This window comes from Ciconia boyciana, chromosome 1 (assembly GCF_034638445.1).
Source record: "Ciconia boyciana chromosome 1, ASM3463844v1, whole genome shotgun sequence".
NCBI classification, from domain to species: Eukaryota; Metazoa; Chordata; class Aves; order Ciconiiformes; family Ciconiidae; genus Ciconia; species Ciconia boyciana.
Genome location: NC_132934.1, coordinates 10694709 through 10720213, shown reverse-complemented (window position 1 = coordinate 10720213; position 25505 = coordinate 10694709). Strand labels below are relative to the sequence as shown.

The 25505-nt window shown below is 36.8% G+C and overlaps 1 protein-coding gene across 1 annotated transcript in view; it reads right to left on the bottom strand.

Moving 5' to 3' along the window:
* The window catches only part of SEMA3E (semaphorin 3E), a 154683-nt gene that overhangs the window by 59222 nt on the left and 69956 nt on the right, over positions 1 to 25505 (bottom strand). The window contains exons 2-4 of the mRNA XM_072866597.1: positions 19709 to 19869; positions 9784 to 9843; positions 4867 to 4986 (exon numbers count right to left, since the gene is read on the bottom strand). Of these exons, the coding sequence (XP_072722698.1) occupies positions 4867 to 4986; positions 9784 to 9843; positions 19709 to 19869 (341 nt within the window). The remainder of the gene's footprint in view (positions 1 to 4866; positions 4987 to 9783; positions 9844 to 19708; positions 19870 to 25505) is intronic.

Below are 25505 nucleotides of genomic sequence, written 5' to 3'. Positions count from 1 at the left end.
AGCATTTCATGAAGTCAGTGATAATGAACTCACTGGCTGGCAATTAACTTGCTTATGTTTTTTTGGACAAGATTTTGTAATATGGTCTTTTGCAAACACCAATAGTTGTTCTGTCTGCAAAATCAGCACTCCTATTTTTCCCTGTTAGTAATTTATTGCTAAATGGCAGAAAAATGTTGGGTAATTTGCTAAAATGTTTAAATTTGGGAAACCAGCATTCATCAGAGTCAAAGTAATTAGAAAGAGAGAAAAAGATAAAAAGCTGCATGTTGCTGTCAGTGACTATAATTGTATATTTTTAGAAAGGTAATATCTGGCAACAGCTTAACTAAAGTGAACAGCCTGGAATTCCAAAACAATATCAATTAAACCAATATTACAATAGAATGACTGCATTAAGCCGTTATATATTTAACCTTTCAAATGTATATTTAGTGTATCACAGAATTTATAAATAATTTGATTTAGAAAAATATATTTGGTTAGACTCTGGTGGTACAACACAAGTTTAAGGTAGAATTCAATAAATCCAATATTTATTGCTTGTTGGTTTATATGATCAACATATTCAAATATAATTATTTATATTAAGACAAAACAAACAGTATCATGAAATTTCTATAGACCATGAAAAGCATGAAAGAAGCATTTAAACATATATAATGTATCATAGTACACTTTAATTGTGAAAGATTTCAAAGCACATTTCAATTACTACATAGTAAGTTAGATTAATATTTTCTAGAGAGACAAATTGACATTTTTACTGTGTTTTTTGAGAAACTTAAAGGTTCTGATTTTCAGTAAATTCCAATGAGTAATGATCGCCAGTGAGGCAATAAATTCTCTCTATTTTTGGAGACAAAGTCTCCTTTTGGCTTCACTATTTATTGACAAGAGCTCAGTGTTCTGCAAGACACAGCTCAAACCTGTTTTTGATAAGAAAGTATGAATTTGTAGTTGCATAAGAATGTAAGACTTTATACAGGAGGCAGAATGCTCCTTTTCATAAGCTGGATTGCACCTCACAAACACATGTTAAATACTACATCAGGATGCTATACAGTATGATTACGATCATGGTCATGGCTTTGGGATACTCTCACTGTTCAAATGAAGAACTGCAATGCATCATTTTCTTACCAAATGGCTATTCAGAAATGGATTACTGTATATAAACTTCTGTTGCATCAACAACGAAATAAATTTTCCTGCAGCATTGGACTAGTGAGCACCAAGAACAAGAGCCTCAGATGGATATTTTGTTCCACCAGATTTTTTCTCTTTGACCCACTCAGTAAATTGCAAGAGATAAGGTTGTAGAAAATGTATTCCTGCTATTCTATCATGTTCTTAAATGCCTACATCTCTAATTTGTACTTATATACCATTTGTGATTTAAGAACCCTGCAGTTTTTACTGAGAGGGTCGCATCTTCCCTTTGCCATCAGCTCAGGAAGACCACTGAAACTTATGGTGAAGGTCCCTGACCACAGCGCAAATATTTCCTCTGTGTTGATACTGCAGATTCATAGTTCCATATGGAAGAGTGAATCTAGCTTCATATGCTGTGTTAGCTAGGTATCTAGATACATAAAATCTGCTATAAGGGCTTCCTTTTTACCTCCCACCCTTTATACCTCAACATGTCTGCAAAGTGTCATTGTTCAAATGCATATGAGCCCCAAATACACCTTGTGCTACTTAGTTAGATTTTACTTATATGGAAGTTCAATATATTTAATAAACAATGTCAACAATGTCTAAAAAATGTTCCTTTCAGCCAGCTGCATATTATGAACTGCATTTAACTGCATATAACTGCATATTATAAACCAGCATTTACCCTTCAGATAAAGTCTGAGTTTTACTAGTTTTTTAAGAAAGGTGGTTTGGTTCCTGTTTAGAAATGGAATAGTATCATTATATTTTTAAGGCTGTTTTGTTTGTTACTCTCCTTTCCATGACAGTCAGACAGTGAGAAAGAGGCAAGAGAGCTGAAGTGGAAGAAATGGGGAGACTAATCGGAAGTCATTGGATCGGGATTCTCTGACCAAACAGAGAGATCAGCAAACAGACTGAACTGCAGTTTTCAGAGGAAGGATCTTGTCCCTTTGCTTCCTGCAGTTACACGATGTCCTTATCAGTCAAAGAAAGCAAGATTACAATTTGCCCACTCAATCACATACCAAGTGTTATTTTTAACCTACCATACACATGGCACCTGTTTTTTTTTAATCCTGATGGTCAGCTTTTCAGATAATGGAAAAAAATATAGATACTTATTAGAGTAGCAAATATATTTCCTGTTGGTCTACACAAACAGAAAAATGGTAATTTTCCCATGACTTCAGTGTGGGTAAAATTTTAGAACTTCAGTTTAACAAGGGAGAATAATAAACAAAAAGAAGGGAAGGAAGGACAGTGATTTAGAATACATAAGGGGAGGATCATGGGCCACACATTCTTATATACAAGTCTTGTTTCTCATTTTTTGTTTGTTTGGTTTCTATTTTTATTAGACTATTGCTTATGCTTTCTTAAATAGTGTTCCTAAATATACAGGCATTGCTTCCTTTAAACTGTACCAGGAAGCCTGACAGGAGGTTCATGAGAGGAGCAAAGAAGACAGGCAAAATTGCCTTATTTTAAAATTGCTTATTATTTAGTTCCTTCCTCAATTTTAGAAGACAATGTGTTTCTGCAATTCACATAACTTCAAATGTAAGTGCTGTTCTGGGGTCTTAACTTCTGAGATGCTTCTGATTTTAACAGCAGTTGAAGGTGCACAGCATGGATTGGATCCTTGGAGATTGTTTCTGGTGATGTGGTTCTAGTTTGGTTTGTCAAAGGGATGCACCTTTACTCAGAAAAGCTTAGTCAAAAATTTTTACTAAAGTAAATAACTTAATTGATTTATATGAGTACACTTTAAAAAAAAAATTATCTGCAATTAATATTTATTTGAGCCAAGTGCTTATTTTAAATCCGCTCCAGCCCCTGCCCTCTGTTTTCCTGTTGTTCTGATCAATAGACCAGTAAACAATACTGTAGGTATGGGACAAGTCTGAATTGTAGCTGCTTTAAATCATTAGGTCCAAAACTGTCAGTTAAATGTGGAGTACAGCAATTAAAGTGATGTAAGAGACAGAATAAAACCAGTTTGATTTGGAGAGCTTAAACTGAAATTTGTGAGAAAAAGAATTAGGAGAAACACATTATTTATAAACTGATAAACTGAGTAATTCTGATGTGGAATAAGTGAGAAAAAAATTTCAAACATAATTCAAAATTTAGCTTTAATTTTCTAGGATATAGGAGAGTTTTTTCAATTTATCCAAGTTCAGTTGCATAAAACATTAAACACAACACTTTTGTGTTTTCTTTTCTATATGTATACACACACATCAACTGACTATTTATAATGTAGCTTAAAGTTTTTGGCAAATATTTCGAAATATCTGGAAATTGAAAGAAAAGCACTTGTGACTATCTATTTTGAAGCTTTAATTTTTCTCATGGTCATCAGTAAGGTTGGTCTTTATGGTTCACTCTGTATTATTTTATAAAGAATATCCACAAAATTGAACCTGCCTCCAATGTGGACTTATGTAATTGCAATCAGCTTGAAAATTCCACTCCTGACCATAGGGGGAAGCAAGAATTCTCTTGGATGGTGCTTTAGCATCAGCTCCATGACAAACGCTCAGCTTTACCAGGAGACATCACTAAATATGAACCAACTAAGCAAGACCGTTGTCCGGCATCTTTCCTGACATTTGCCAGTAAAAGCCGATCTTACCTTTGGGCTACAGATGATCTCCATCTATTAAGTCCCACCTCACAAAGTGCGTGACCAAGAATCCCTGGTCAGATTCCTAAAGCGGTTACCACATGCGCCTTTATGATAAGGGATAACTTTGAGTATCCAGTTTTCACTAAGTCTGGACTTCCAAGGTCCAGACCTAGTAATGTAATTTATAACTTGTCCACAAATTCAATCTAATAACAGTTGTAGAAATAAAGCCCTTCAAAAAGGCTTTTTTATGTCAGGAATTTCAAAATATATTCATAAACTCCATATGTTTTTTAGACTGGCAAGGAAGCAGGATGTAAGCAGGATCATCCAGTCAGCATTTTGGCCTCCATGTAGCAATGCATAGGTTGCATATAATCAGGATTAGGTTGAATGCCTAAGGAGGCTTATACACTAATTTAAAATGAGAGATTGGTATTTTCGCTGATTCTTTAACCCTGATCTAATATAACTGAGGCAGAAAGGATACAGATTTCTGAAAAATCCAGACAATTTCTCCTTTTGCATAAGAAATGTGTTGACAAAATTGATTATATGCTGCACTTAATGATCTTCTCTGAAGTACTAATTCACTTGGCTACAAGTGTCATTAAGGAGCTAACACACACATGTTGGATATGATCAACATTAAGAAGCTGAATTTAACAAAAAATGATTAAGGTATTCCATCTCCCATCAAAGTAATGTATATTTGTTTTTATACTGTGTATAATTTCATTAAAAAATCCCACAGATTTAGCTAAAAACCCCAAAATATTTAATAATTTTAGCAAAAAATGCTGTTAGCAGCTTACCTAGTAATAAAAGTCCAAGATGAAAATTAATTTGAGTTCTTTGCGTAATTATCCAAAATATACTTTCAATCATTAGTGAGTTCCTCTAGTCACAAACGGAATTTTAGACCAGCATTACATTTCATCAGCAAAAATATCTCTTGTATGGTTTGTATGAGAACTCTGAACACTTGAATTTAAATATTTATTTCTAACCATAGAGGCTTTGCTGGAATCCAGCCTAAAGGAGTCACTACTGTAAAACAAAGTTCTTACCTCTGATGGATGTCCAGCTCTAATAAAAGTACAGAGTGGATCGAAAGCTCCTGTTCCACAAGCCAGAAGATGTGTTCTGTTGTATCGGTGAAGGACACGGATGTAATTTGCACACTCATCCTAGTTTACATAAAACATAAACATAGGAAAATATGAGCATTTTTTTTTTAAGATTTCTTTTTTAGTATCTCAGGTGCCCTTAGGTGACATTCTGCATATTGAAACTTTCTCTTCTGTTAAATACAACATCTTAGTTCTCCCACTTCATACTAGTATCTCAGTGCTACCAAATTCATGGATGGACACTTTTGACATGAAAAAAGCAAGTTCAGAGCACTGATTTATCACAACTTATTTTAGGTGCTTAACCAGTTAGGAGTTATTAAGTTATAAAACACACTTTTGTGCTTCTTTAATCTCAGAGATATTCTGCAAATCTAAATATTTGTTTTACTAAGTATTATTAGATGCACTAGCCATTAGACTCAGAGCATGAGATGTGAACAGTCAGCAAATAGCTGCTCTCTCAAGTTAAATAAACTTTATCTCAAGAAAAATAACACTTTTTTCTTACTTTTTTTTCCATAAGACCACTGCACCATTAATTTCTTGTGTAATTAATTGCTAATCAATATTTTTTTATATTGTATAGCCTCATGCTTTATCTGTTCCCACTGTTCAAACCCTCCTTTGAAGAAGAAATTATTCATTTCCCCCAGGGCAATACTGTGGGACTCATTAGTGTATTTGCAGCTTCATAAATATTACAATTAAAAATTTTTCAAACATCTCTCTGAGATGTGGGGTCATTATCCTTCCTGTGCTAAATTAGAAATGGAGACAGTGAGATAAAAGTATCCATTGATTTTGAGACTCCTGGGACTTGGTTTTACAGAGTATTTAACATTTTGCAATAATTTCTGTGTTTGGACCAAAATTTCTGTTCATTTCCATTCATTCCTCAACATTTCTTCAACTCAGACCCTGAGTTTTAAGACAGTCACATCAAGTTTAAGGAGACAATTATAACGAGATTAATCTTAGCTAACTTTAGCTATTCTAAAGTTTAGACATGTAATTTATGCTATTCTCCTAGGCTTTTTCAATAGTCGAAGAAGAAGGCCAGACCTCTCCAAAAGGCAATTAATTCTATCTTAAAATGAATGTGTAAAACAGAGTGGAGGAATTTTCTTTTTGAAAACTTGCTGTCCTTCACTGATGACTACTCCAGTTTTCGGACTGCTATATTTATATGAGAATAATCCTGGGTCTTATTGACCACCTGCAAGAACTTAATGTCACAGAGGATGAATCTGTGGCAGGGCCATGGGCAGAATTCAGCTCTTGCAAATCCACATTGGGTTCAAAACTAAGAAACTTTCTTCTTTCTTCAGACCCTTGTGTCATGCAGTGTAAGTCTTCCAACTGCTCCAACAAATAAATAAGGATCATAAGGAAAAATTCTCCTTTGCTACAAGATTCTCCTTAACCATTCACCTTGAAGATATATCATGGTAATTGAAAGAAGCAGGTAACCTACCCAGGCAGGTAATGTGTTGTGCAATTAAATATTATATATATGCAAAGGACAAATCAATCTTGCAATATCTTACTTTTGGAATTTTAACTAATGTGTTACTTTTTTAAAAAGGAAACTAAAAAAAAATAAAGGTCTTCCTTTACATGGCATCCACATGGTCTCTCACCTGGACAAAATTTTTCAGACCCACTGAAAGAAACCTGCTACTTGAATTGGCAGACAAATTGAGAGAAGAATGAGTTGAGATTAGTAGGATGTGATCCTCTATACATGGATCAATGCTCAAAGACAGAGGTGCCCACTTTGTATGTGCATTTCACAAACATTTGCTGACTGGTGGTAGCAGAATGGTAATACACAGGAATTCTATGATGCTTTGCAGTTTTTAAATAGATGCTTTACTGGGCACTGATGTTGTTCCTCATTCTCCCTCCCCTCCAAGTATGACCTTCCTGACTTATCCCCTCTGCTCTCTCTCAATGGTGGTCTGGTCTTTACTCCATGGTTTCCTTTTTTATCCACATATGTCCGCAGCTCTTGATCTTTGTCTCAAAAGCACCATAGAGGACGAGAGATCTTAGGATTTTTTTTTAAATGGGCAAAAATTACACATTTTTTTCTCCTGTGCGCCTTCATAGAAATGCCTGAAATTTTCTGCAGAAAAAACAGGATGAGGCAGATACCAAATATAGAAAAAAGTAATTCTAAATGGCTAGATTTATCATTTATAAACAAATGAAAAAAAGTGCTATTCTGGGAAGTGTCAGGCAACTAGGCATTGCTCCTGACCCCACTGATAATATCCTGTACACATAACAAGGAAGAGATGCATCAGCCAAGGGAATATTAAAATAAGTTTTCTTCCTACTATATTAATTAATTAAATGTTGTAGTTTTCTTTAGGACACTCCATAGACATATTAATAGATCTGTGGAATTTTATTCATTTGAAACTTCTCAGTGTGAAGGAATTACTCATCACTACAGAATTTGATTTCTATATCTGAATGATTTCCAATTTTCATAAAATAATTGAAAGGATCAAAAGCTCTCACACCACAGGCCAACAGGTGTGTTTCCTGGCACACAGGATAAGAGCAGAAGGATTTTATTCCTTGGCTTGATCTGGATCAGAAAAGTATGGCCTGAATTTAAGATGATGCACATGTTGTTAAGACAAGGTTTTTCTAACTGTCCTATTAAGTCTATTACAAGCTCTCTGTGTTTATGACTACAATACTTGCAGTTTTACTGCTACAAGATGAACTGATAACTGTTAAAGGTTGTAAGAGCTTGTAAAAGTGGCCTGTTCTTTTATATAGAAAGAGGTAGCAGAGAACACATGAAGTACCTCAACACTGAGTTGGTTTATTACAACATTTTCAGTTCTATTAAATATTAATTATGCACTGAGTAACAGGTCTTTTGCAAAGGAAAATAAAGAAAGAAAAAGCATGGAAATAAGCAAAAAGCTTTGAAAGAGCACTGATGAATGATTTTTTTCTGACTTTACAGTGTGAAAAATAACATTCAGAACTTAGAAATGGCAAAGAGTTGATTTTAAGACATAATGCCATTAAGCCAATATTGGTTTCTGGCTACAAAAAAATGAAGGTGAAAAGAAAAGTAATAGGAAAGTTTTTGATTCTAATTTAGATTCCTTTCAAGTTGAGCAGTTTAACTTACTGAATACTGAGCATGGTAATGAAAATTACTAAGGTTTCCCTGGCATTAATTAGTCTCACTCATTCACATAGTGCCACACATAATTAGGTCTCATATGAGGATCAGAATATTGTTTGGTATTACAATATTTCCAGCTTTTACAATTTTAACATCTTTTTCTTAAAGACTCTGGAGTCTTGTGTTTATTTAAAAATTCTGTGGTTTTCTTTTAAAAAATAGAGACACCTAACTTTCACAGCACAGAGAGATGTGAGAAACATATGAAGTTATTTCAATGATCACATTCATTACAATGCAAATTTGAAGACAATAACAGGCTGGATTGTAAAAGATTTTTAATTTTAGGGAATCTCATGAGCCTGAGGGGGATACCTTTACATTGCATTGGAACAACAGTACCTGTTTCTCTATTTATTTATCCCAAATAATTTTGTCAAAGTGTCAGAAAATCAATCCCATCATGCAGTGGTGAAGGAAAGATGATAGAGCTTTAACTGTAATAAAAGCCTATGCTGAGAAGTAGTATTAAATAAAGCTCAAAGAATTTCGGTTTTGGATTCATTTAATATGACCATGAAGTTTGGATAATGTAGAAAAACACCGTTTTCCACCAAAGCCACCTGAAATTCTCAAAGGTACAAAAGCATCCAGAAAAATGCAATGAACTTTTAAGCTACCTCAAAAAGGATCAGTTCTATGCCAGGTGAGTGTAAGGAGTAAAGTATCATGTTGGTTTTTATTACTACTATTATTTTCCAGTCTCGTTCACCGATTCCCTTGAAGTGGAGAGTTCTCATGCTTGCACTTCAGCAGAAATCTTTATAGCTTCCTCATCTTCACTGGGAATATGTTGTTATCACCAAGGCTGCCTGTTTGCTGTGTTTGTGTGGGAAAACTGTGCATGTGCCCTTCTATGTCCTACATTCCTGTCACTGTTGCTGTAAAATTATCATAATTTTCAAATCTTTTGGTACAGTGTGAGCTCTCTCAGCTGTGCAATTTATTAGGTGTTGTACTTGCTGTGTGTTTATGAGGTGCAGATAATGAGCTTGGTGCATTGCAAAATTAGAGCTCCCATCCAGAAGAACTTTCTTCATGTGGTGCCAATGATATCAGCTGCTGTATGTCAGTGACCTTTCAGGTCTTTCCCCAGGAACTGATTACAGTCAAAGCATTGGATCACAAGAACAGAACAGTTTCGGGGCTCATTAAAACAGAATATTTTTATTAATATACCATAAGACCTGTAGGGCAAAACAGTTTAGGGTATATTTTATAACTACTAATAATTTAACTGCTTTTTTGAAAGTATTCTAGAGAATGTGAATTTTAAAGATAAATTAGAATGTGAAAAAGTTTGAACAGAGAAGGTATCCTATGTATATGAAAATAAAGGGAAATAGAAATGGGAAATTACGATTATTAAGGTATGTCCTTTGATATCACCAGAAAAAGAATTAGGAGAAAGTTCAGATGATCAAAAGTGTTTATTGCCCATTTATGAGCTGGTTTGAAAAGCAATTAAACTAATAATTTAGTATGTTCACAGTAGTTACATGTTTTTAAGCTGCAACACTTAGAATTATATCTGTGCTTTGATCTCTCCGAAGTTCAGGGATGCCTGAATCCTTGTTTTGGACCAGTCACTGGTATAATTAAAGTATACTTGATTTGTAATTAATGATACTTACAGCATCTCTTCCTTTAATTATGCATTCTTCTGCCTGCAGAGGTGTACTAGGCCAATGGATCTGAGGAAAAAAAAACCCCAAACATAGAAAATCATTCAATTGGCAGTCTGATCATGTCAATCCAGCTTTTCCACTACTTTTCATGTGAAAAACTCATAGAACACAATTATAGAATCATAGAACAGCCCAGATTGGAAGGGACCTTGAAAGATCATCTGGTACAACCTTTCGTGGGAAAGGGAGCATAGATGAGATTATCTAACATCCTGTCCTAGCACATCTTTAAAACCTCCAGTGGTGGAGACTCCACCACATCCCTGAGGAGGTTGTTTCAGTGATTGATTGTTCTCACTGTAAAAAATTTCTTTATAATCTCCTGGAGCAACTTGTACCTGTTGCCCCTTGTCTTCTCCATGTGGCTCCTTGTGAAGAGAGCACCTCTGTCTTCTTTGTAGCTGCCCTTTAAGTACTAGAAGTCTAGAATTCTGTGATGAGTTCCCCCTTCTCTTCTCCAGGGAGAAAAGACCTAACTCCTTCAGTCTTTCCCTGTAGGGCAGGTTCTCCAGCCCTTTGAGCATCTTTGTGGTCCTCCTTTGGACCCTATCCAGTTTGTCTACATCTTTCTTGAATAGTGGGGCCCAGAACTGGACACAGTACTCCAGGTGAGGCCTGACAAGTGCTGAGTAGAGTGGGATGATCACGTCTCTATCTCTGCTAGTAATGTCCCTGTGGATGCAGCCCAGGATCCAGTTTGCCTTCCTTGCTGCAGCAGTGCACTGATGACTCATGTTCAGCTTGTTGTCCACCAGAACCCCCAGCTCCCTTTCAGCAAGGCTGCTCCCCAGACACACAAATCCCAGCCTGTACCGGGCTCTTTGGTTATGTTATCCCAGGTGCAGGACTTTGCACTTGTCTTTATACTTGACTCGTCATACCGTATATATACTTTTAACTGTATGTTATAATGTTTAATCAAGCTTCTGTTACCATTTGAACAGTTTTCAAGTAAAATATTCCAGTTTTATTTTTAAATATCTATAAAAGTTTACAATAAGGTAAGAAATTTTTGTTGAAACATAACTGTTTTGCTTAGGGTAACTCAGTAAACTTAATACTAGCCAGAATTTAAAGGATGTTAATGTATTGAACATTTTATATAAATTCAGTAGAAACATCTCTGCTAAATTGTCAGTGACTTTCAACATAGAATATTAATTCTGAACTGCTGATTTCCTGCTTTAAGTGACACTTAGGAAAGAAAATGGTTTACAGTGAAGTTAATGAGGGTCAGCAATTAACCTCATGGGAGTAGGATTAGCTCTTCACAGTCAATTACTAGAAGTGAAGCCAAATTACAGAAGTGAGATTTTTTTCAGTTACCTACTGTATAAAATTTATGTTTCATTCCAGATGCATGATTTGTTTGGATGAAAACAATGTTAAACAATGACTAAGGAGACTAGAATGATTACTTAATTTCTTAGAAATTTTAAAAGTGAAAAGAAAAACATGTTCACTTCAGTGATATCAGGCTTGGCTGAAACCAAATAAGTGTCAAAAAATGGATGTCATCATTAAGAAAGTTTTGTCAACAATCCAATCACAAATTATTATTCTATCTGGAAAACATTTTAAATTTAAGTACTCCTTCTGCTATGCTTTTTTTCTTCCTTTTTTGTAATTGAATTGACTTAGTTTTCTTGAAATAATTATAACCCAAGAAAATCTAGAGATAAATTATAAGAAAAGTAAATTACAAGAAAAGCAGGGGTAAATTATAAATTCTGGAGGCCTAGTGCTTAAAAGCAAGAGGTCAGCTATGTTATTCTTGTCAACTTCAGCAGCCTCTCAGTGTTTAGGTCTCAGTGCCCAAATCAGAATACCTATGTTCAGACACCATCTAAATCCTGCAAGGAATCTAAAATTAATCAGAACATTTCTTTTTCAGACAGATGATCTTATAGTCATCTATGTATGACCAGAAGTAACTCTAATCTAGGCTCTGTATTTCTGCTGTGTAGTCTGGGGAGGTACCCGAACTCTGCTGAACTCCCATGAGGGCACTCATCCAGTCACCCTGGTCAGACCATTCCTGGTTCATTCAGTGCAAACCTCAGGGTCCACAGTCATTTACTTTACTTGCCGGTCAAGGATTGAATAGGCAACCAAAGCCTAGAAGTTAGGAGATATGAACTCTAGGATCTCCAGAGCCTAAAAGTTTGAAGTCACAGCTTCCACTTCCCAAAGAAATGTTCTAACAGGCTAAAATGGAGCTTTTGCCCATATCAGGTGTAGGTGGCTGTTAGGAACAGAGAAATCACAGAGGGAATAAAACACTTGACTCTGTAACTTAATATTAAATACACTGTGTGTAGGTGATTATTTTTGTATTTGGATACTTAGTCCCAGTGCTATTGAACGTTGTGTGCATGTTTATATGCACGTTTTCCACTGAAGACATACTGAATTAAATGCATACAGAATTAAGAGAAAAAAGACAAAGAAGTAACCCAAAGCCCCTGCTTTATCTGGAATGTTGAAAAGCAGCTGCAGTATAAGCAACAAGAATTTAGTCCTTAACACAGAATCATAGAATGAATCATAGAATCATAGAATGTTTTGGGTTGGAAGGGACCTTTAAAGATCATCTAGTCCAACAGCCTGCCATAGGCAGGGAAATCTTTAACTAGATCAGGTTGCTCAAAGCCTTGTCCATCCTGATCTTGAACACTTCCAATGATGGGACAGCCGCAACTTCTCTAGGCAACTTGTTCCAGTGTCCCACTACCCTCATAATAAAAAATTTCTTCTTTATATCTAATCTAAATCTACTCCCTTTCAGTTTAAGCTTTGTCTCTTGTCCTGTCACAACAGGCCCTGATAAAAGTCTCTGTCTTTCTTATAGGCCCCCTTTACATATTGAAAGGCCACAATAAAGTTTCCCTAGAGCCTTCTCTTCTCCAGGCTGAACAACCACGACTCTCAGACTTTCTTCATAGGAGAGGTGTTCCAGCCCTCTGGTCATTTTCATGGCCCTCCTCTGGACCTGCTCTAAGAGGTCCATGTCTTTCTTGTGCTGGGGACTCCAGAGCTGGATGCAGTGCTCCAGATGGGGTCTCATGAGAGTGGAGTAGAGGGGCAGAATCACCTCCCTTGACCTGCTGGCCACACTTGTGATGCAGCCCACGATACAACTGGCTTTCTGGGCTGCAAGTGTACATTGCTGGCTCACGTCTAATTTTTCACCCACCAATATCCCCAAATCCTTCTCCGTAGGGCTGCTCTCAATCCATTCATCCCCCAGTCTGTACTAATATTGGGAATTGCCCCGACCCAGGTGCAGGACCTTGCACTTGGCTTTGTTGGACTTCATGAGGTTCGTATGGGCCCACTCCTCCAACCTGTCAAAGTGCCTCATGATGTCATCCCTTCCCTCAAGTGTACCAGCTTCACCACTCAGCTTGGTGTCATTCACCAAACTTGCTGAGGGTGCACTCAATCCCACTGTCTATGTTGTTGATGAAGATATTAAATAGTATTGTTTCCAGTACAGACCCTTGAGGGACACCACTTGTTACTGGTTTCCACTCGGATATTGAGCCATTGACTGTAACTCTTTGGACATGGCCATCCAGCCAATTCCTTGTCCATCCATCAAATCCATATATCTCTAATTTAGAGGTAAGAATCATAGGCCTTACAGAAGTCTAGGTAGATGATATCTGTAGCTATTCCCTTGTCCACTGATGTGGTCACTCCACTGTAGAAGGCCACTAGGTTATTCAGGCATGATTTGTCCTTAGTGAAGCCATGTCGGCTGTCTGTAATCACTTCCCTGTCTTCTGTATGTTTCTACGTATCTTCCAGGAGGATCTGTTCCGTGATCTAATGAGAAACAGGGGATGTGTGCACAAACCTCTTGCAGAGATGGAGAGCTTTGCTTCCTGAGCAAGTTGCTCTAATCAAAAGACTAATATATAACAGGAGCTACCCTCTGTCCCTGTATCCACAACTGTTGCTAGGTATCTGCTTTCCAAAGTGACTTCTGCACAAATACTTCTCCAAATGAAACCCTGTTCTGTGTTTGTTCAGCCATATGTGTATTTCCTATTGGGATACTTATAATGGCTTATCTTAGCAAAAGCTGCCTAACAGGAGGAGTAAGAAAGGCAGACATCTCTGTACATTTTCCACAGGCTGTGCAGAGGTGTAGGAATCTCTCTTAGCTGCTTGTAGCAAATTACCTACCTCTAAGGCAAGACCATGTTAGTTGCCTGAAGTAGATCGGTCTGAATTATGACTTTAGTAATACATATGAGTCTCCTGAAGAAGCTTTTTTATCCAGAAATTATTTTTTAAGACTCGTAACTCTTATGAGGTTTATGAGTCTTAACATAAATGAACATTGTTTTTAATATCTTCAAAATTATTTTAGACTGGAGACTAAAAAACCTCTGCATATCATGAGGATTTTGCGATCATACCAAATTTCAAAATTCGATTTTACATTGCATCTTAGGTCTAAGCACAGTAGTCAAAGATATGTACAGTAAAAAAAATTCTGCAAAACATAAAAAAATAAATTGTTTTTAATCTTGAAATCTTCATGAGGCCCAAATACCTAGGGCTTTCTGTTGAAATCTTCATGAGCTAAGAATCTTTCTTAGCTCAGTAAAAACAACTGAGATGAGCTTCTTGGTCTGTTATGATCATTTGCAAAGAAATCCATAGTAAGTGGCTCAAGGTAGTAATACTTTACCAAGCTGTAATACTGTACTTAATCATGTTTGTGTAATTACTGCTGTTTTACTTAACTAGTGTAACATAGGATGTGTTTGCACTGTATGGAAATCCAGATATTAATCAGCTGTAATGGTAGCCTTTAACCTGCCAGATATTATTTTTCCTGATGTTTGTGCTTCAAAGTTATGACAACTACCAGCTTTAACTTTCATAGAATCATTGAATCATTTAGGTTGGAAAAGGCCTTTAAGATCATCGAGTCCAACTGTTAACCTAACACTGCCAAGTCCACCACTAAACCATGTCCCTAAGCACCACATCTACACGCCTTTTAAATACCTCCAGGGATGGTGACTCCACCACTTCCCTGGGCAGCCTGTTCCAATGCTTGACAGCCCTTTTGATGAAGAAATTTTTCCTAATATCCAAACTAAACCTCCCCAGTGCAACTTGAGGCCATTTCCTCTTGTCCTGTCACCTGTTACTTGGGAGAAGAGACTGACACCCACCTCTCTACAGCCTCCTTTCAGGTAGTTGTAGAGAGCGATAAGGTCTCCTCTGAGCCTCCTTTTCTCCAGGCCAAACAACCCCAGTTCCCACAGCCCCTCCTCATAAGACTTGTGCTCCAGACCTTTTGAACTGATTCTTTGCCAGGATTACAATCTTTTGGCAAGCTGTCAATAACTATTGTTGGGAAATTTTCCTGTGCGTCTAGACTGGAATAACATCACACTAACATACATTTCACTGGGCTGCGTGCTTGATATAATTATTGGCTTGGACATAATTTTTCAAAACTTTTCACCCCTGCAGGTTGCTATGAAATAAATTTTTAAATTGCTTCTTTAGTGATGTTTTCTCATCTTGCACCATAATGTTATCATCCTTGAGACCTGGATGATATAATTTTAGCACTGTATTTAAAAGACAGGAAAAAGCTACTTTTAAATATATTCCTCATGGGCAAAAATGGAATTATATGGCAATGCAGACAACAGCTGCTGAGCAAATTCAGATAGGGGGAAAACTTTAATTGGAGCTGGAATGCTAATTAGTGTCTCCAAACAGCTTCCTTATTCAGTCACCAGCCTCAAAACACAGGATGGCATGTCTAATGAAAACTAATTTCAAGAAATTATATGAGCTTTAATGCACTTCAGGCCAAAATAGACTACTGTGAGAGCTAGTCTGAACTCTAGTATATGACAGAACAATTAAGCAATTCAACTATCCCGTCCCTGGTTTAAGTCAATAAATAGTGCTCAATTAACACATAACTTGTGTTTGGCTGAAGCACAAATTCTGTAAAAATATATATATTTATCAGCAAATACATAGCCACCTTGCCTCTTGAGAGGTAATTCCAATGGATAATCAAACTCACTGCTAAATTATGTACTTCTTATTTCAGTTTTAATATATGTACATTCCTACATGGTTTTCAAAGGAGATACAAGCAAGCCCTGCTCTTGCAAACTGGTGTTCAGCCAGCTCTGGAGTGGAAATAGAGCTAGCTTCACTAGAGGCAGGATATATTATAAGGGCTCTATAGTTTATTACAACAGAGACATAAATCCTAATCTGGAGCTATCTCATACTAGATCAGAAACAGCACATTGAATTCTGCCCACACAAACCTCTTCACAGAAGTTGGAAGGCTTCTCTTCAGAGCAAGGCCTTCATGAGCCTTTTGAAGCAGAAGCTAGGAAGAAAGAGTGTCTGTAAGGAGTTTGTGGACAAATAGGAAGTGCAGGGTTTTTTCACTCCAACAAGAGACGAAAAGTAGAACCAAAGGTCATCCTTCTCTATGAGCTGTTAGATCAGTGGCGGTGAACTACTGGCATTGGTTCAAGTTTGCTGTCAACAAAGACCTGCTCTGGCACCAATTACAATGAACTGAAATACTTTAAAAAATAAATTTGGCACCAGATATCAAAGAAAGTTCTCTATCAGTGTGTTAGGTCATTATAAGCCTTAAAGACTTTGGATCAAATCCCAAATACGCATAAAGTTTGATTCCAAATGCGGCGTCAAAGGGAATGAGATCTTAGGGAAAGCAAAGGTCACATGGAGGGTACCTCCAAAGCTTTGGCTTTACACAAGGTTTCAAGTACTTGTATGGCTTTAATTATCTGTAAATATTGATATCTACATTTCATAATCTCCCTCATTCTTGCTACTGTCAGTGTTAGGGCATTCTTCATACAGAAACCAAAGTGCGTGAGTAAGTAACTTTGTTTCAAAAGCTTACATTAAGATATGTTAAATACTCTAAGCAAGAAAATTTCTGTGTGTATTATATGAAAGGAGGGATACAAAAGGTACAAAAAATACAAAGTAGGCAAAGGAAATATAATTTTGCCAATGGAGAAGTGAGACTCTGTCTTTGTCCAAGATGACATGGAAAGCCTATGCCACAGTTGAGAGCTCAACCTGAATTTCTGTATTCCCCAACCAATGCAAGAATGCTGGTTGAAGTTTTCTTCCCTGAAAGATTTTTCCCATTTTGTATGTATCTTTTCTTTACTGGATATGAAAAGTGGTCAGGAAAATATGTGCTTAACATAATGTTGGTAGATATATACACAAACAGCTAATAGCTTACGTGAAAAAGCTGTAATCTACCCTTCAAAGTGCTGCTTTGTATTTGAAAGCTGAAGACAATTGAACTTTAAGGAAAAATGTAGTTTATTAAATGCAGATTTATAGGATGCATACCTCATATGCATCACAAGTTGAGTTTTTTGGAAATGCTGGATTACTTTGGCAGTCAATAGGACTCAATGCAAAAGCATTTTATGTCCACTAAGCATTTTGTTGTTTTTCTTTCGGGGTCTTCTAATATGCTTGCTTGAACTGAATTACTGGATCATTTTACAGCAGAAGGGATACATGTCTGATTGGGAATGGGTTTTACTTTTGTTTTTAGAGAGCATATTCATATGTCAAATTGTGGAAAAAGGGATGGCAATGAATTAAAACATATAAACTGTTTTCTAGAACACAGAAGATGAAAAAGATCTATGCAAATCTGCCTCAAAGCTACCAACTTCATGAAACATCGCTTTTGCAGCTAGTGACTCATCCTGGTTACCAGAGAGAGAATAAAACCCAGGAACTTGCCTCCACTCTTATACTTTCACTAGGTTATAACTGGTGGTTTAGATTAATTAAGCTAAAGTCTTCAATCTGAAAGAAAAGGTCAAAGGCTAACCAACACACAGTTAAAGGCAGATTAATGAAGAACTTTGGTACTAATGAATCAACCAGTCGATTCCAGGAACTTCCCCCAATGTATCTCAGTAATTAAGCTCTCATATAACAGAAATGTCTCATTCCACACTTTTGCTGATAGTGCTGTGGGACAATCAAGTTTTCCCTAGCTATCACTGAATGAGATCTGCACTGAGTGAACACTGGGAAAAGAGAAAAGGATCATGACATTTGTATTCAAGGGAGCTAAGTCCCAGAGAGGTCATGTTTCTAAACATGGTAGGTCAAGCTCCATTTATTCCAGTTTCTCATCTTTTGCACATCATAAAAGCAGGCAAGCAGGCAAGAAGAACTTCCATTAATTTGTCATACTCTGCACACAGGTCTTAAGACAGAGAGTATGGTTTCAGGGTAAATGGCTGATCTTCCATCTAAAAACAAGAAGGAGAGCAATGAACTTCAAGAGTGTGTCCAGATGGGACAATGGTGGTTGGACAGAAGCATAAAGTGTTCTATCCTGTCATCTTTCCTTATACAGATTTACTGCCAAAGGGGGAAGAAGAAAGGGGGGAAAAAGCTTATTTTATAGAGACAACAGCTTCCTAAATGTTTTAATATCCCTGAGCTCTAATATCTTGTCACAGGATATTAATAACTTTTATCAAAGGGAAAAGGAGTTAACTCATATCTCACTGTGGAGGGGCAAAGCTCAGTATGTAACATTGCTCTCTGAGGAGTTAAAAAAATCTATTTCATTTTTTTTAATGTAGATAAATTCTCAAATGGCCTCCCTGAATATATCCATTTCCCCATAGCTAGAATTGCCTTTCCCAAACAGTTTACAAAAAGGATAAAGCATATTATATCTGTTCACAGTAGAGGAACATGCTAATTACACTTGGAGATAAGCAAGGTTGCTTGTGGTAAAGTTTACCAGAGTGTTGGCATGAGAATAGTGATATTCACTTACAACAAGGGGGCAGAAAGAAAAGAATTTGAAATATCAGTGATCAATGCAGTATGGAAACCAACAAAATCATATTTCTCTAAAGGGGCTTTATTTACTAACTTTTTCATTAATTTACTAATTTGAGAATGAATGAAAAAGTATCAAAATACCTTGGGGAAATTTCAAAAAGTAGATAAGGAAAACACTGAAATATTTCAAGACATCGTTTATCCACAGTCAAGATGGTTGAGGCAGGAGCAATGCTCCTCCAGCTTCCATTGCCACTGCATGCTTCCAATCCTAGGTGCCAAGGGCAGAATTGAGTAAGGAAGCCAAGACTCATATCAGCTCACACTCTGTCCTCTCCACTTCAATTGCCAGTTTGCCAGTCAGCTGTGGTTTCTATGACATACCAATCTCTCTGGCAGGATTATGACTTAAACTACCTTTCTCCCACGGACCACTGAATAGACTTCAAATGCCACTTTCAGAAACTACTTAATAGCACCTCTGGCTCAAAGCCAATGCAAAATCCAGTTTCTAAAGAAGGCTAAAAATTAGCTGCATGGTTTATGTTGCTATTGAATACCTTTTATAGTTTATGTGCTAATTTTTTTTATTTTTATTTTTTACATTTTCTCTTTTGCTGTGGAAAAGTCCCCCACAAATACCAGGGAGAAATTATACCTTGATAATATAGCAGGGATACATATAGCAGAGATACAGAAATCAGGCATGCACAAAGTGCGAGATGCTCTAAACATCTGTAAACACGCTGAAAAACAGTGAGAAATAGCTATATGACCCCCAGATCTCTTCACCTAGAGTGACCCTTACGGGTTATTACTGGGGAAAAAATGGTAATTAGTGTCTTTTTCTTAAATGTAAACATGACCTTAAAGTTCGTGCACAAAACATCTACAAAAACTCCATTATCTCATTTCCAGTCATGCAAACTCTGATAGTCTGTGCTACACATTATGACACAAAGTGACTAATATATATAGCTTTTTACTCCACCTCTCGGTAGTTGTCGCTGACTCGATCCAAACTGAGGGAATACAAGAGGTCTCTTCCTCCCACGAACAGTCGCTCTTGATACTCATCCAGCAGCATTATATGAAGACCAAGATATCCAAATGGGCTATGAAAGACTGATGTCCTGTTTAAATCCCAGAGCTCTGAAATACAATCAGAGTGTGTGTGATAAATACCAAACAGCTTAGCTTTCATGGCTTCATTTTCATATCCTCCTAGGGAATTAAACAAGAAGTTGTGGGACATTAAAATGCTAATCATATAATCTTTGAATAAGAGACACAAAACACCTGGGAACAATTTTCAAAACAAGCCAGCTCTCCAGGAGGTTTGTGTATGAATCTTTACATCATAATCTTTGTGCTCAATATACCATGAGATGGGGAAGGGGGAATGTTCTTAACATTTTCTGAAAAAGAAAAAACACTGCTTAGGACATGAAGTGCAAACGGGAAAAAAAAAATGAACTGATGGATACTGAAAAAAATGACTGGAAATTGTCTCCTGGTCTTTCCCTGAGGCATGTCAAACTGCAGGTTTTTTACTGTATGCAAAACATTGTTCTGGTTTTGTTTTTGGGGGGGGATGGGGTTGCTTGTTTTAAGCCCAGCACTGTCTCCACTCAGTTTGCTGAAAGTATTGCCACTAAATTCAGTGAGAACAGTATGAAATCTGTAAAATACATATTTATAATTTTCCAAGTGATTACTGATTTTGTCAAGAAATACACTGGCCAGTTAAGTGCTGCTGTGGCTTAGCTGCACGTGATCCAGACTAAAGTCGCTTCCACAGAGAAAGGGAAATTCATCCCGAGTAATGCTGCAGAAACTTGGAATCAGGACTCAGGAAGGAAGAAAGAGGCAAGCACAGGGGTCTCTCTGCACTCTCAAGCAGATGGTGCAGAGCACGGCCTGGCTCGCAGCAGGTCAGAGAGGCTGAAAATCATTTTGCTGTCAAGAAACCTCGAAATAAGTCATTACAAAGAGTACCTTAGGACTGCTTCCAAAACAGCGGAGCTGGGACTAAGAGAAAGGAACTATGTTCCTATATCTATATTGTGGCGAATTATTTTATTGTGAAGAAACAAAAATCACTCTTGGTAAAAGCAACTAAATTCCCTTTAGCTTATCCTCACAGCCATCCCTCAGCATAACTTTTCCAATTGTTTGGATGTGGCCTAGCAGCTGATGTTGGAAGAAGTGGAATTGTCCCAGAGTTAGTGAAGACTAGAAATGGACTCTCATCCAGTTTGGGGTGGAGGCTCCAGCTCGTGTGCCACACCAGTAGTTATGTTCATTTGTCCATGCTGCACCTTGTCAGCCACATAGAGGCCACAGCTGGTCTTCTGCAAGAGGACTGGTCCTACATGTCAGAAGAAGTCCTTGCACAGGTCTATCACTACGGCATGCAGTTGGGATGCCATATATGCAATCTATATATGCTGTGATTTTCAGAAATTGATGTATATCTTTAACTTGAGAATGCAGCCTCATAAGGTTTCTAAATATTAAACCACCAAAATTCATAATAATTATAAAAAATTTATCCTGTGTGCCCTGAGAAAAGGGCATTTCAAACCAATAAGATTTGAATTCTATATTTGAATTTGAATTTACCTTACCCAGAAAAAGATCTAACATGACCAATTTTCCTCATAAGATACCTTACTTATATCCTAAAGTATAGAAAAGAACAAATATTTTGAGCCAAGGCAAAAAAAATAGTATTCAATGAGGATATTAATTTAATCCAACAATTTGCCACAATTTCTTTTTCTTTTAAATTTTTATTGATATTGCATGCATGATGATAAGGGAATTTTAAAATAGGATAAATATGTTTTGTTCCATTTGTTGACTAGGTTTCCTTCAGGTCAACAGAAGCTGAAAGCTACTGGTTTCTCAAAGCTGTTTCCCTAGATGATAAAATTTCTGTCAAAGGACTTGTACTAGAATTCAGTCTCAGCCTCACAACTGATTTATTTCCTGAGCTATCTTCATAAAGAATCTATTGATTAAATAGCTATGGAGATTAATGTTAAAATCTAGACTTTCCATAACATTTTTTAACAGTAGAGGTAAAAACATTTTGTGCCTGGGTGTGACTGGCCTCATTTAACAAATGGAAAAACTAAGTCACAGAGAGGAGCATCATGATGAGCAGAACAAGAAACAAAGCTTTTTTGTCTAAGCTTTGCGTACCGACCAGTAGACAACTATACATTTTTTGACAGTGATACACTCAGCACAAAACTGCATAGCAGTGTGGAAATGGTGCTTTCAAAGCAAGCTTCTCTCACCAAGCAAATCCAGAAGAACATTGCTTTCAGAAGAACATTGCTGTTTCAGAAGAACATTGCTTGTTTGTGATCGGATTAGACACAGAATGCACGCAGAACTGGAAATATTCTTTTGGTCCTAAATAAAGCCACTTTTTATTTGCAAGAATATAAACGATCCAATATATTTTATTTTTGAGTCAGTCTTGGAGTTAAAAGAATTGCATTTTAAATTCTAGTTATATACAAGCCACAAAAGGATACTGTGGTAGCTTCCCCTGATTTATTTCCATGTTGTCCTGAAGGCAAATTTTTCATAAATGATACAATATTTCTTTACATAGATAAGCGATATAACTCGTGTTCTCAAGGAGAACACAAGGCACGATGAACAGTCCTCTACCTCATCACATAAACTGGTAACTACTCATGTAAGACTTAGTCCTGCTAAGTACACCTGCAACTCTCATTGTCTTAAATGAAAGTTGAGAATATTAAACACCTTTCAAGATCAAACTTGTAAAAAGAGATATTTCTAGGACTACCTCCAGCAAAGCTATACAGGCATGTTTTTGCCGTGGGTGTAGAGGCAAGCACAGAAGTGAACCTGACATCTGGAAGGGCTGGAAAATGCCAAGCAGTGGGACCTGGGGAGCGATTTTGTTACTGAAACACAAATGTACTAGTATTATGTAGTTCTTTTGAAAGGTACTAGGATTTCTGGGCGTTGTAGGACATCTGAGATATTGGGATAGTGTAGGCAAATAGGATACAGTACCTTCTGAATGCCAGGAGAATGGGTGGGATATCAGGGAGTCTAAAATGGCACTAGATGCCTGTCATTTCTAGGCAACTGAATCTTACCATGACCTGGCTTGATGTAAATGACCCAGGTTTTGAAGCAGAACATCATTCATGTATTGCTGTGCCCTTCAGCAAAGCTGGTTGACTTCGATGTAGCACTGCAGGAATGCAGCTGTTCTGCTTCCAGACTTGGGCTGCTGCAGCCACAGGTTGCACAGCCTGCACACTCATTTAGTGAATTGTTAGTTCACAGATCATTGCACTTTGCAGTGTTGAGATACCCTGAGTCATTTAAAACAAGGCACAGTTCCGAGTGAAACACTTAAATTCAAAGCTCAAAGCAACTTTCCCCAAAATCTACCCTCAGTTACTTTGAAGAAGCTTATGCTTGCAAGGGTCACCTTGTGACTATAGACTCCTTAAGGTGTCAAGAGTTGTGCTCCTGGTCATGCCCACACTCTTAATTTGAAAAATTCAGTTTCTAGATCATGCCTAAACTCGAGCATAACCCAAAAAGAGGTTGTTCTTCTACCTAATACTAGGACTTAATAGCTACATTTATGCTGACCACATCTAGCATACTTACAAGATCAGGTGCAACTGCAATTTTCTTCAAGAACCTGGCCAGAGAAAATATAGTGCTGCCTAATGTTTTTTAAAATATTCTAGTGGCTGAATCAGTCATCTGAGAAATAGCAGACATGAGTTCAATTTCCTTTTCTAAATGGATTGAAACCCAGATCTTTCTCTTTCCATAAAGAGGTCTAATCACAAGCTATTAGCTACTAAATGGGTAGGGAAGGATGGATGCTTTCTCCATTTCCTGTTGAAGCTGTGCAACAAAATATTCAAGCTTCAGGAAGACTGAACAAGCAGTAGCATGACTCTAATATAGTAGTTAAATTGCTTTTCTGGGAAAGAAGTTCTGGTTCTAGTGCTCGAAATAGTCTATGCATTTTATATTAAACAGTTAGTGGATAAAGTATATAAACTGTTCTAGCGCATGGACCAGAAACCCTTGGCTCCTCTTTCACATGGGAATGGCTAAAGATTTCAGCTGAGTAAAATCCTTCCTTTTATGGAGTTTCTGTAGATTTTTGTGACAAAAAGCATATATCTTCCTCTATAAAGATCTTGTGTAAAGAAATAAAAAGTAAGAGAAAAAGAGGATTAATTGTTCAGGGACAAAATATTGTTAGTGCTCAACACACAGGACAAAAGGGAAAAGACCATTCCTACTCCTATCTTTGGGGAAAAACAGAGCTTCAAGTTGCCTTGGTGTACTGATCCCCAAATTTGAGAAAATTTTATTCAGCTTTTGTACTAAGTGATCTTGCTTACCACACTTTCTTTTATAGCAAATCTACTTTGGTGAATATATTCATATTATATCCTCTTCAACAATATGGATTCTGTTAGCCATTTGTCAAGCAGTGTTAATTATATTCGTAACAGCTGATTTATTGAACATTTTAATGATCAGTATGTAATTCTTTCTAATTTCTAAGATTGTGTTAAAACAGCCATTTCTTCTATTACAGAAAAAAATGAAGTCACCCTTTTATTATGTTATTTTGGTATTTTTTAAATATAAATGCTTGATAAGTAAAATATGCTTCAGACATTAAATGCAAAAACCTCATTGCTGCTCCACAGCAGCCAGAGTATAGTGAATTCTCCTATATAACATGTTCTCAGAAATTAAGCATGTAGTGAGTAAGATAAAACTTTGAACCTTGAATATAGACAAATTTCTCTATAGATTTTTTTTCCTCAGGGAGTGAAAAAGCTGCTGTTGCTCTGCTCTGTTTTTCATAGCATTACATCATCACAACTGCACAAGCCTATTGCTTTTGCCCTTTTTTGCCCTCATAAAAATCTTTGGTTCCCTTTTTAAATTCTACAGAAATATAGTCTCACCTCCCACACTACTTCATTCTGCAGAACATTCTTCCAGCAAAGATGTTTTCCAGATGCAGGGCACTGACAAATGAGTCTGGCACTTTGAACATGTTGAGTATGTAAGGTGGACGTCTCAGTGCTGCTTTACAGGAAGAGGTAACGACTGGGGTTGCCTTCTGTCCCCATCAATAATGTAAAAGACCACAAACATAAAGTCTAGGTAATGTGAACACCTGAATGACATTTTGTGTTTCCAGTTATCAGCATAGTCCTGGAATATAAATATTAAAGTGGAACAAGTTTTATAAGAATTTGGTGAGCCTTATGTAATTTTAGTTAATTTGGCTTTTTGTTATATAGCTGACAAGTGATAACCAAAATCTGCTTACATGTGACGAGAAAGGGACAGAAACAAAAAGGAGGAAAAACAAAAAGGAGACATAGGGGAGAGCCTGAAATATCTGTGACACAGTTTATGAACTGCAGGTTAATAATAAGATCAGGCAATGCAAGTATCCTTCAGTTTTAAACCACCAGTACTTCAAGGCAGATTACTATTCAAGGGTACTCTAAAGAGTCATCCATCACAAGGACAAAAATATAATCTTACAAGTGGTTGGATCTTTCTGACAAGGTTAAGACCTCTAACTGGCAATATTCTGTATAAAATTGGTAACAGCAGGCAGAAGTTTTCTTCCCTGGGAAAAAAAATAGAGATGAAAACTCACCCAAAAAAACTATGCTGCTAAACAATATGAACTATGCTGCTGAACCAGATAATGCATTAGCAATTTT